Source organism: Nilaparvata lugens, chromosome 10 (assembly GCF_014356525.2).
Source record: "Nilaparvata lugens isolate BPH chromosome 10, ASM1435652v1, whole genome shotgun sequence".
In the NCBI taxonomy this organism is placed as follows: domain Eukaryota; kingdom Metazoa; phylum Arthropoda; class Insecta; order Hemiptera; family Delphacidae; genus Nilaparvata; species Nilaparvata lugens.
The window spans coordinates 14708158-14721739 of record NC_052513.1 but is presented as its reverse complement, the minus strand read 5'-3'; the positions used below and the strand labels follow the sequence as shown (position 1 = coordinate 14721739).

General features: G+C 35.9%; 1 protein-coding gene across 1 annotated transcript in view; it reads left to right on the top strand.

Annotated features, from left to right (window-relative positions):
* LOC111046824 (calcium-transporting ATPase sarcoplasmic/endoplasmic reticulum type) overlaps positions 1-13582 on the top strand; it is a 104089-nt gene that overhangs the window by 68414 nt on the left and 22093 nt on the right. The window contains 8 exon segments of the mRNA XM_039436398.1: positions 256-469; positions 1367-1660; positions 3569-3853; positions 5378-5590; positions 8185-8214; positions 8216-8406; positions 9571-9859; positions 12776-12909. Of these exon segments, the coding sequence (XP_039292332.1) occupies positions 256-469; positions 1367-1660; positions 3569-3853; positions 5378-5590; positions 8185-8214; positions 8216-8406; positions 9571-9859; positions 12776-12909 (1650 nt within the window).

Sequence of the window (13582 nt, the reverse complement as noted above, 5' to 3'; positions counted from 1 at the left end):
TTGTTGAATTGTTGCAGTCTGTTAGAGATAAGCTCTCAAGTAGAACTGATTCAATTGACACCATCTAAACTCAGGTGTTATAATGATTAATGTATTGTTGCAGTCTGTTAGGGATAAGCTTCTTCCTAGTAGACAAGACCAATCATGTACCCAAACTCAGGTAATATAATGAATGTTTTACTCAACTCTTTACTTAACTCTATAATTTGGATTTTCGTTTGATAATAATTAATAATGAATGTTGTTGCATTGCAGACTGTTCTTCTTCGACAAGATTGAAGGAGGCGACAGCTCATTCCTTGAGTTCGAGATGACTGGATCCACATACGAGCCAATCGGCGACCTCTTCCTGAAGGGCCAGAAGGCCAAGGCTTCCGACTACGAAACCCTCCACGAGCTGGGAACAATCTGTGTTATGTGCAACGACTCCGCCATTGACTTCAACGAAATTAAGCAGTGCTTTGAGAAGGTCAGTCAATGCAGTTGATCAAAGTTAACGAAAGCTGTTAATAAAAGTTAGGAGTTTAGAAATCACATTTCGGTTTCTAGCGGTTGATAAGAGTTATCGAAAGCAGTTATCGAACGTTATGAAGCAGTTGATAAGAGTTGAAAAATCATATTTCGGTGACTAACAAAGCATTGATGTGTAAAGCAGTTAATGGAAGTTATCAATTGAATCCTTTATTTGTCATAGTCTTTAATATTTTAAAAGAAGGACTTATTCGGGATAGGAAATACACGTATGTCGCATTATCACTTATGAATTAATGAGCTGATTAACTTGCAACTCTACATAAAAATACTCAATTTACCGAGGATGAATATAGGCTTCATCAATTAATTTTGAATTTATAATTGAAACAAATTTATTAAATTTGCGATTCAATGTTAACACAACAATAAAAGCCCAACCAAACTGAGATTTCTCAAGTGAATCCATGGCGTAATTGTTACACACGCGACTCGCTGTAAGTTCGAGACCAGTCAAACTTTTTCGTTTCTGTTGATATTTTTCAACGCTGTTTAAGATTATCCACGTAATTTTGACAAAATAATAAATAGTTATTATATATTTTAATGTTTCCTGGATTTAAGGAAATAGCATTTCACAACACAATTTTTCCCCCGTGCAAAGCACGCGTTACCTACATAATATATAGTCATGCATAAAAAATAAATATAAAATACTGCATATCAATATACTACACCATTCTATTGAGTAGGACTACTTGAAATTAAGTATAAAATCTTACCCAATATGGTTTTTGTTATGTGGTATTTTGTTGTTGTAAAAACATCGATTTGTGTTGGCTCAAACAGGTTGGCTGAGAAATTTGTGAAAACATGAATTTTTTGTGTGTGACAGGTTGGTGAAGCCACCGAGACCGCTCTGATTGTGTTGGCCGAGAAACTGAACCCCTTCGGCGTGCCGAAGACCGGCCTGGACCGCCGTACCGCCGCCATTGTTGTGCGCCAGGACATCGAGACCAAGTGGAAGAAGGAGTTCACCCTGGAGTTCTCGCGCGATCGCAAGTCCATGTCGTCCTACTGTGTACCGCTCAAGAGCTCCAAGCTCGGCTCCGGACCCAAGCTGTTTGTCAAGGGTGCGCCAGAAGGTGTGCTTGAGAGGTGCTCACACGCTCGTATTGGAGGCAACAAGGTTAGCTATGACCTCAATACTCTCTATTACATATTCTCCACGAATAATAATATTGATATTGGGCCATATGAATAAAGTGGAGCATTTGCTTATTATTCTAAAATATGGAGCATTTGCTTCATTTTCTATGAATAAACGTGAGCAAAACCTTTTGCCCATGCTCATCAAAAAAATAGTTTGAGCATTTGCTCAAAAGTAAAAGCTTTTGCTCAAAATTGTATGAATAAACTAGAGCATTTGCTCAACTTTTGAAGCAAATGCTTCAAAAAAGGTGAGTCTAGTCTAGAGCAGCTTATCACCTTTTGCTCATAGTAAAATGGCTCAACTAATTCGTATGAGGAAGAGGAAACTATAACATATACGATCACAACCAATAGTTAAGAACTATAAAACTCTTTTTAGATTCAACCATGATATATATCACCATTATCCATACAAAAGAATAAATACAAAAGATAGCTACCTGATATAAAGATAGCCATCACAAAATAGGAAATAGGCATTTAAGATGATGAGAGTGTAGACGATTATATGGCTATTATAATTATGGCTGATTATAGGCTATTGATATTATAAGAATATGCTGAAGATTATTATAGAGATGACATTTTTTCACGCTATTATTTCAAAATTCTAAACTCAACTAACCTAAAACTTTATTTATAAATAGAAAACAGAGCAGACGACGCAAACACAAGCTGTGCCCCCTACTCGCATATTTAGCGCTTCCGTGAGCTATAAATACAAAGTAAGGCTACAAAAGCGAATCAGCTGATGAAAAATATTTAAAATACGTGAGCATTTGCTCCAGAGGTCAGGAGCATAAGGTAAAGCTTATTCATATAAAAATTAACAAATAATGCTTTTGCTCATGAGCAAAACCTTATGCTGAATGTTACACCATGGTGTAATAACCGAAACCGGTCTTTCTAATTATCAATAAATCAGTGGTTTTTTGACAATTTCTTAGTCTTTTTCATTCAATATGAATAATTACCACAATATCAACTTCTCAACTACACAAAAAGTGAAACCTTATGCTCCATGCTCTTGGTTTTATTTGCTCTGGTTTTATTCATATGAGCCAATATTTAGAATATCCCACGGAAGGTGTAATTGCCGATGACCATAGATTCTACATGAAATTTTCAACAAAAAATGTCCAGTATAATTTTATTATATCGACGTGTACTATCATCAAATAAATACTGTAAACCTTACATCCCTACCACATACAGTCATATCTAACACAATTTCTTACACACCCTATCATCATAGTCTTCATCCCTCATAACCTAACTATTTCATTGCTGTTATGAATATTTTTAAATGAATATACCCTTACATTCCTATCTCAATTATATCTAACACAATTCCTTACATCTTTTATCACCGTAGTCTCATCTATCCATTATCCCCCATATCTTAAATCGTTTTATTCAATGCTGAAGAGCCTATATCTTTTCAAATTAGTCAATTTCGAGTGTTCAGTGAAAGAAATTTTGTTGTTTAATATTGTTTTAAATCTTTCTGATTTCAAGATTTCTTGTTTGTGAGTGTTTGCTCAGTGAATTGGACACAAAGTGGAAAAATATAATCTTCTTCCTGGACCAGTATTGTGAATCTTTTTTTATTTATTTACAATGCAAATGACACTAATGTAATAACATTGAAAGATAAAATAATAAGATAGTCCTTGTGCTATTTTTCTTCCAAATTTATAGGTGAAAAAGTCCGAAATAAGGTTAGAATTTCAAAAACAAAAATGAAAACTTTGAATTTTGAATTTAGATGGCTTGATTAAGTCTTAATTCTGAATAATAATTCATAATAATCGATTATGAATGATTGTGTATCTTGAATCAATTATTAATAAATTATCAATTATAATGAATATTTTTGTTGCAGGTTCCTCTGACCTCGACACTGAAGAACCGCATCCTGGACCTGACCCGCCAGTACGGTACCGGCCGCGACACCCTCCGCTGCCTGGCTCTGGCCACCTGCGACTCCCCCATGAAGCCCGACGAGATGGACCTCGGAGACTCGACCAAGTTCTACACCTACGAGGTGAACCTCACCTTTGTCGGCGTTGTCGGCATGTTGGACCCGCCGCGTAAGGAGGTCTTCGACTCCATCCAGCAGTGCCGTGCCGCTGGTATCCGTGTCATCGTCATCACTGGTGATAACAAGGTATGCACGGATTTGTGCTGTGATTAGGTTTCATGTAGTAAGCAATGAATGAAGTTAGGCCACTGGTGTTTACTCTGCTCTTAACAAGGTATAGTGACACCATATAAGAGTCATAGAATGCAATCGAAAGCTGAATTAAATAATATAAATGATGAAAAATACAGAATTTAGTAAGATTGAAAAGAAACAAAATTGGAATATTACAACTCGTTATAATGAAAAAATTGAAAAAAGTTGGATAAACTTGTAACTTCTTCTAAGGTTTCCATCCTAACTTGAACTATTGATAAATAACTAAACTATATGATTCATTTTCATCATTTTACGAATATATTATTTCCACAACATACATGTTGAGTCTGAAGAGATTGCTCCTGCTATTTATATATTAGATTTAGCAATCTTCGTTTTTATAAATAGACGAATGTATGAGGAGAACCAGGTGAGTCATCCCCATAATACAAGATTTAGAGGTTTTGTTTACCCACATCACAGACTAAGCCTGCTGGAGAGTGGCCCGTTTTATATGGGAATGAGAGTATTTAATTCAATCCCATCTCACATAAGAGAAATTGATGGCTTGAAGGAGTTCAAAAAAACACTCAGGGAATTCCTTATTGTATTGTGTCCGTACAGGTTAGCAGACTTCCTTGATGAATAATGTTTGATTAATGTATGTTATGTGGGATCTGTTGTGTTGAAATAGGAGGGATGGTAGATATTAGATTGAACTTTGACGTGTCATATACTGCGGGATCGTTGCTCCCTTAATGCAGTTCAGTAATTGTGACGAACGAGAAAAGTAAAGTAACGTATTTCGGGGCAATGAGGCCCATCTTCAGCAGGTAAGTCAATACTGAAGCTTGATGTTAGTACAGTTTTTAGGTAATCCTTGCCTGCTGAATATTGAAACTTATTGTTAGTGCAGTTTTAATTTACTTCTTGCCTGCTGAAGATGGGTCCCAGTGCCCTGAAACGCGTTCAGACTTGACAAGTAAGTTGTAAATGTACTATTGTATAGTGAATCATACAGTTTAGAAACTTAGAATTTGTAAATACCGTAATAAAAATACTCGCCCATGAAAAGTATATCTGGTACGAGTATGTCATAATGATAGATTAATTCTAGGAGATATATTTCTTTTTGGACTCGAAATTGTTTGTGAATGAAGTAATTATCTGAACATAACCTCTAGACTATACTCTAAATATTAAGGTTTAAAGCATTTTTAGTCGTTGTTGTTTTTACATGAATTGTATATTATAAAAAAATATATGAAATAACTTCATAGTTCCCTTTTTAAACTTTTTCTATAAACACTATTAGTTTCACCAGTGTTAGTTGACCTTTATGAAAAAGGTCACTTGAAAATGACTTGAATGTTGAAACTAGTAGTGTTATTATAAATAAGTTTAAAAAGGGTACTATATAGTTATTTCTATATTACTTTAACTATTCAAGTAGCTTAAAATACTTTATTACTATATGAATATGATGACGGCATATTGTTGTTTTGTGTTTAGGCAACAGCTGAAGCTATCTGCAGACGTATCGGTGTGTTCGGTGAAGATGAAGACACAACTGGCAAGTCCTACTCTGGCCGCGAATTCGACGATCTGCCCGTCGCCGAACAGAAGGCCGCCTGCGCCCGCTCCCGTCTCTTCTCCCGTGTCGAGCCCGCCCACAAGTCAAAGATTGTTGAGTTCTTGCAGAGCATGAATGAAATTTCCGCCATGGTGAGTCGAAATTCAAATTATCTATTGACAAAAACACATAATACAATACGTCCCGTTGAACTATACAAGGTTTATCAGTAGGTGCTTGTAATATAGATATAATGTTGTAGGAAAAATAAAAACTTGAACCTCTGGAAAACTACTAGTAGTTCTGTGAACAATAGACCTCACGCAGTATTCTCATCCTCAAGTACTAGATGTCAACTGTTTTAAATGTTAACAAACTCAGTTCACGTTTGAATTTGTATTCCATATGATATAATTCATCCAGTTCCGTGATGATCTTTCTATCTGATGAAAATTAATTTTTTAGAATCAAAAATATTATAATTTCTCCAGCATTTAGTTCATTTGCTTATTTTTATTCACTTATTAAATTAGTTTTTTCGAATGTGAGAATATTGATACTGATGGGCACGCATAATAATACCATGACTGCAAAACAAAATATTGAAACCAAATACCTTAAAGCTGCGATTAGGCCAAATTTATTCAAAAAAATGTTAATAACTCAATCCTTTTGGATTATATTAGATTGAACATAACTTATCATACACATGATGAACATATGTGTTTGTCAACTTCCGTTCAATCTAATAGAATCTATAAGGATTAAGTTATAACCATTTTGTTAATAACTTTGGTGTAAACCCAGCTTAAAGATGCATACCTCTCTAATGTCTTTGATTGAAACTATAGACCTTATACAAATACAGTAATAGACTGGCTTCTCCACACATCTGTGTAATTACTTGTCAGCTGATTTATGATGAATAATTCTATAGTCTGATTTTTACTCTATATTGACGTATGAAGGAGGCTCCTTTTTCCTTTTATATTATCCTTGAAATGCAAAATTTCCAAAAACCTTGTATATACGTCGACGCGCAATTAAAAAAGGAACATACCTGTCAAATTTCATGAAAATCTATTACCGCGTTTCGCCGTAAATGCGCAACATATGAATATATATAAACATTTAAACATTAAGAGAAATGCCAAACCGTCGACTTGAATCTTAGACCTCACTTCGTTCGGTCAAAAAACCTTCTTGAAAATGTAAATTTGGGGAATAATTAGTTCGGGAAGTTCGATTGGGAAGAAGTTCGAATGAAATATTGGAGGAAGATGTTAGTTAACATAAACCCGTGTTTGAATACATGGTTTGTATTTCAAATGTGAGTTCAGTCTACTTGATAAGAATTTGTTTCTGTATGTATTGTATGTATTGTATTTATTACTATTCATGACAAGTAAATGAATTAATAAATAAGAAGTGTAAGTATGGAATACTGAAAGTAAGTAAAGTATGTGAACATATCCATCCATCTTATAGATGTTTATAGTTTTAAAATATAAGGGACTGTAGTTGATGGTATATGGGTTAATTGAATTCACAGTCAATGGGTTTATGAATAATTTAAATAATCTTTCGCCATGCAAGATGTTACGTTCACATGATATATGGAGCAGCATAAATCCGTGTTGTAATTCCAATACAAATATAGGGTTCTCTCTTATTTTCTTTCTCTCTATATCTCAATTTAGTTTCTGATTCAGACTTCCAACTTGAACTCTGTTCCCTGTCTCACTCCTTCGTTCCTGTATATCGCTCTTTGTTGAGCTGGCTCCTAACAAAGACTTGCTTGACCCAAAACTTGTGTGGCATTACTTATGTATCAGATTCCCATGGTTTTTATTGGCAGAGATATCCTTTCGGATGCTCTGCCTCGCGTATAACCCAATGTCACTTCCTTTTTAGACACTTCAGTTTATAGATTATTGACCGTGCGAAGTGATGTCTAAAGCTGCGTACATATACACGCTCTTCCAACCCGCACCGAGCACGCTCCGCCCTTGTACCGCCCTCGTTCCTCCATCGAACCACAGTCGCTCTGCCCACGCACCCATCATGAACGTTACGGAAGATGTTAGATCTTCTTGCGTTCCCCGGTCGAACCACTGTTGCTCCCCGGTCGATCATCAATCGCTCTGCTGGAGTGACGTTCGGTTGCGGAGCAGAGCGAAAGTCTATACGCACCGTAAGATTCAAGTCGACGGTTTGGCATTTCTCTTAATGTTTAAATGTTTATATGTTCGCATTTACGGCGAAACGCGGTAATAGATTTTCATGAAATTTGACAGATGTTCCTTTTTTAATTGCGCGTCGACGTATATACAAGGTTTTTGGAAATTTTGCATTTCAAGGATAATATAAAAAGGAGCCTCCTTCATACGCCAATATCAGAGGTAGAAATCAGACTATAGAATTATTCATCATAAATCAGCTGACAAGTGATTACACAGATGTGTGGAGAAGTCAGTCTATTGCTGTATTTCCATATTTAAGTTCTATAGTTTCAATCAGGTACTTGTGCATGAGATTACTGCGTGAGGTCTACTGTTCACAGAACTACTAGTATATTGGATTACATTTTTATTACTAGAAATTTCACAGAGAGATCCTTTCTAATGTTGTTGTTGTTGCCGTTGCCTTGCCGTTTTACACAATATGACTTCCTATTTATTCACCTCAGTTTATAGGTTATATATTGGTTTACATTTTTATCACTGAAATGTTTTGTGGTTAACAGACTGGAGACGGTGTGAATGACGCTCCCGCCCCTGAAGAAGGCCGAGATCGGAATTGCGATGGGTTCAGGAACAGCTGTTGCCAAGTCGGCCGCCGAGATGGTGTTGGCTGATGACAACTTCTCCTCCATTGTGGCCGCCGTTGAGGAGGGCCGTGCCATCTACAACAACATGAAGCAGTTCATCCGCTACCTCATCTCATCCAACATTGGTGAAGTCGTCAGGTGAGACATTAAGCAATTCTGCGATTTCATACTGGGGTATATTTTTGGGGTGACATTTACTTCAAGAATTTAGTTGATCTAGAACCTTGGTCAACTTTATTTTTTTATTTTATTTATTTATTCATAATTTTTACAAAGTAGCACTGATTGGGAGAGAAAAACTAAGGACATTTCTTGTACTATTACTCTCCCAAATTTAGATAATTTAGACAACAACTAAAGGGCATTGGGTAGACAACTTCAGCACGTCAAGTTGCTGTTGCTTTCAGAAAGTGCAGTGAATACAGTATTATTTACATTTTATTATATAATAATAATTCTGAATAATACGAGCATATTGCAATTTTAAAGCAAAAAAACTTGACCTATAACTAGCTTCTCCCTAACCCATTCTCACTTATTCCTCACTAGTGAACAACGGTGTAGCTGACTGTCTATCAGTCTGCAACGGAAACTTGATGCCGTGAAAACTGGAAGTACTGAATGGCTAAACTTTCCATTTATTTCAGAATAATATCTGAAGGACTGTTCAAAATAGCTACTTGAACTGGAAACTTGACGAACTGATGTACTTCCTGATATAAGAACTGATGTATCATACTATATTGAGGTCAACGTTATAATGAACGTTCTTTCATCTTTCTCCACTGCCATTATAACGTGGGCCTCACCGTAATCAAATCATAAACTAATATTATATTAGACTGCAAGTCATCAATTTAGGGCCGGTTTCCGAGCTCGGGATTTAGGTAAGTTCTAGACTTTAAACAGCTGGAGTCAGAAAATTGGCTTTCCAAAACGGGGCGTAGTCGCAGTAAATAGTTGCTGCAAAATAAATCTTTATTTTCTTATTTCTATAATTGGAAACGTTCTTCCTTGACGAAATGAAACATTCCTAAATAATTCAAAATAGCTGAAACTTTACACTATTTTCTATTTATTTTATTTTGTGTACAATTTTCAAGTTTTTCGAAATTTAATTTAAACATGACTACGACTACGCCCCGTTTTGGAAAGCCAATTTTGTGACTCCAGCTGTTTAAAGTCTAGAACTTACCTAAATCCCGAGCTCGGAAACCGGCCCTTAATGTTAAAATTGAAATATTTGGTTTGATTCAATTTGTGTTTTACTAATGTTTGTATATTCTTTCTGTGTGTTTGTAGTATCTTCTTGACAGCCGCTCTGGGTCTCCCCGAAGCGCTGATCCCCGTGCAACTGTTGTGGGTCAACCTGGTCACTGACGGTCTCCCCGCCACCGCCCTCGGTTTCAACCCCCCTGACCTGGACATCATGAGCAAACCACCCCGTAAGGCCGACGAGGGTCTCATCTCCGGCTGGCTGTTCTTCCGCTACCTGGCCATTGGTGGATATGTCGGCGCTGCTACCGTCGGTGCTGCCGCCTGGTGGTTCATGTACTCGCCCTACGGACCTCAGATGTCTTACTATGCTCTCGTACGTATTAGAATTATTTATTCAAGTAAGTTACAATATATTCTGGTTTATACACGAATTTACAATAAATTACAGTATAGCAGCTAATTATGCAACACATTTCACATATTATGAAAACTTATTAATTACAATGAAGATTGAATGCAACATTAGAATATTGATAATATAGTATTGTCATGTCAAAGTTAGTAGACAGAAGGTTGGTCACTCATCTATAGTATTTTAGTTGAAATGCAATTGGAGTGGGGGAACTGCAGTCGTGACGTAGGCTGTAGTACAGAGTAGGCAGAATATCGCATTCTTGAGAATCATACGGTGACGTATAGTCAAATTATATAACACAAACATTTTCTGACATGCAAGATTTCTGTTTCTGCTTTACAATAATTATCAAAACATTTAAATAATACAAGTATTTTGCCATATAAAAGCGAAAACCCCACCTCCTAACCTTCCCTTTCAAATCCTTAAGGTTTCTTCATCTTCTAGGTCGTGTTTATATTTGAAGTTTGGCTATACATCAGCTTGTGAATTCGGGGATGAGATATTTTGATTCTCGTAGAACATGTGCTCGATACCAGCATGTGTTCAGTGCATTTATATGAATGAAATTCTTCGGATTATTGGGATCGGTTTATCGGATTATTGCAATGCATTGGTTTATCAAGATTTTTTATGGGTTAATCTGAAATTATAATAGTATAACGTTGTCTACTAACGCTTTTCCAGCTTATTAACTTTTTCGTGTCACGTTTTTAGATTCTTGAAAAACTTTCAACTTAACTTTATTCATATAAGTTGAATGAACTTGAAGTATTTAACAACATCATTAGAATCAGTGATTCAATCGCTATAAGTATGGAAAATTATTTTTAAGTTCTAGGTCAATCTTGAGGGGATTAAACGACGATGTATTTGGAGATACAGTGAATAAACTGTATGCTCAGTGTGGTTACTCTATCACTTTTTTACTACACGTGACGCCACGCTGGCGTTTCCCCCACCACTTCGAATCTTTCACCTGTGAGTGATCAACCTTCTGTCTACTAACGTTGTTGTCATGTAACTACATAAATCGGCGGTGTTTCAACAATGAATAAATGATAATTTCAATGAATAAATATACACCTTTCACACATTCACACTATTCTTTGTTCACCATAAATGAAATTTCAAAGCGCGAAATTTTCCAGGTTCTTTGTTTTTCGATTTGCTTTAGTTCTTTGTTTTTTCAGAATGTTTTTCGATTTATGTAGATACAAGAAAGGGTATTATATGCATTTAGTTATTCAGTTATCTACAAAAATACATTATGGCCAAATCAATGATTGAGATAAAATGAACAGAGAACATCAAAATCAAATTGTATTTCATCTTCATATGACACAGGCAATAGACCACATATTGAATATTCACTTTAAACGTTTTATAAAACTCATTGAATAGTTGCGTTATTTTTAATCACTATAAACTCAAGTCTTATCCTGCATATATTGTTACTAGCCATCAGGCTCGCTTCGCTCGCCATATCCGTCTAGCCAGGGGGTTCCGCCCCCTGGACCCCCGACTGGATTGTCCAAGAATGAGATCAGCAGGCTCGCTTCGCTCACATGCATTTTTCATTTGAGCATTTTTATCATATGTTAGACGATCCAGTCGGGGGTAATAGACTAAACGGATATGGCGAGCGAAGTGAGCCTGACGGCTAGTAATATAATATTACCAAGAATAGCTCTGTTTGAAGTAGCAGTGCCCAATCAATTTTTCCACGATAAATGCATTTCAATCTTCAACTTTGTGCCAACCTAACAAAGTCAACTCAACTTAATGCCAACCTGACAAAATTATTAATTTAGTTACCAGTTAACAACTGTTTCGAAGAGGTACTCTCTCTAGATTATAGTTCTATATTAAGATATGGTATGGCCTTTTTTCAATTATAATCAAGAGAATAAGAAGAATTTACATGCTAAAAGACGAACTTTAAATCCTTAAAAACCACCCTTATAGTTGAAATATTGCCAAAAGATTTCTTAGTGCGCCTCTAAATGGCCAACTGAACATACCTACCAAATTTGAACGTTATTGGTCCGGTAGATTTTAGTTCTGCGAGTGAGTGAGTCAGTCAGTCAGTCAGTGAGTGAGTGCCATTTCGCTTTTATATAATATAATGTAGATCTATAAATCTCACTTTGGTTCAGTTTTTGAAAAACTGTTCTAGTTGTCAAATTTTTGGACTATAATATCTAAAATGTGAACTATATTCTTCATTATTGTGTTAGAAATACTGAGGGTTATGTCTGTTTTTTCTACCATTGCGTATTTTTGTCATTAAATGAAATAGATAGAATAATTTCACTTCTATTAATTAAATTACAGTAATGTATAGTAGGCGTCCCTTAGCTTTTCCTCCGTGACTTTGAAAGTGTATATAGGCGAGGTATTTTTCGCGGGGTTATATCCCTACTTTTAAAAAAACATACGCTCCAGAGTACCTAGATACCTAGATGGAGTAAGCTCCCTACAGATGTTCGATGTTTTTGAACGGGTAGTATTATTGTAGTCTAGTTGCTCTCCGCTGATAGGACCGGGACTGTAGTTTCGTATTGAAACTAACACATCTTTACTGATTTCTAACTTGGAAGATACATGGGAACAGCTGAAGATATGCTCGTTTCAATATGAATCTACAGTCCTGTAATTAAATTAATAGAAGTGGTACGACAACTGAAACAGTGTTTAACAGATTTGGACTCTAATTTTATTGTACGGTTCATAGTATAATAGAACAATTGTCATGTTTTTAAAACTTAGATCAATTATTATCTTTATTCACTATATAATCAATGATTGTATAGAGATAGTATGGAGATTGTATTAATATATTGTAATCAATGATTGAACTCGTGTTTTCAGACTCACCATCTGTCGTGCATTGGCGGTGGAGAGGAGTTCAAGGGCATTGACTGCCACATCTTCCACGACCCCCATCCCATGACCATGGCTCTCTCCGTACTTGTCACCATTGAGATGTTGAACGCCATGAACAGGTATGTCTGTCAAACACACTCATTATCAATTAGTCTATTGAAAATAAAATGATAAAATATCTGAATTGCAATACTCAAACTACTACGACAAAATGGATGTATGGAATAGAACTCCAATCTCAAGTTATAGTTTTATAGTTTAGCTTTTCCATACTAAGAGCCGGTTTCCGAACTCGGGATTTAGCTAAGTTCTAGACTTTAAACAGCTGGAGAGACAGAAAATTAACTTTCCGAAACGGGGCGTAGTCGTAGTTCAAGTTTAAATTAAATTTCAAAAAACTACAAAATTGAACACAAAATAAAATAATGTGAAGTTCAGCTATTTTGAATTATTTAGGAAAATTTCATTTCGTCAAGGAAAAACGTTTCCAATTATAAAAATGAGAAAAGAAAGATTATCATAAAAACTACGACTACGCCCACTACCTCCGTAAACAAAGCCATAGTGCATTCGTGTGACGTCAGCGCAGGTAGCGTCAGCGCTTCTACACCAATAAAAACACTAGCTGGTATAGATCAGCTGATATCAACGAATTTTCGTTTCGTTTTAAAAATTCGTTGATATCAGCTGATCTATACCAGCTAGTGTTTTTATTGGTGTAGGAGCCCTACATGTGCTGACGTCACACGAATGCACTATGGTTTTGTTTACAGAGGTAGTGCTACGGAAAGC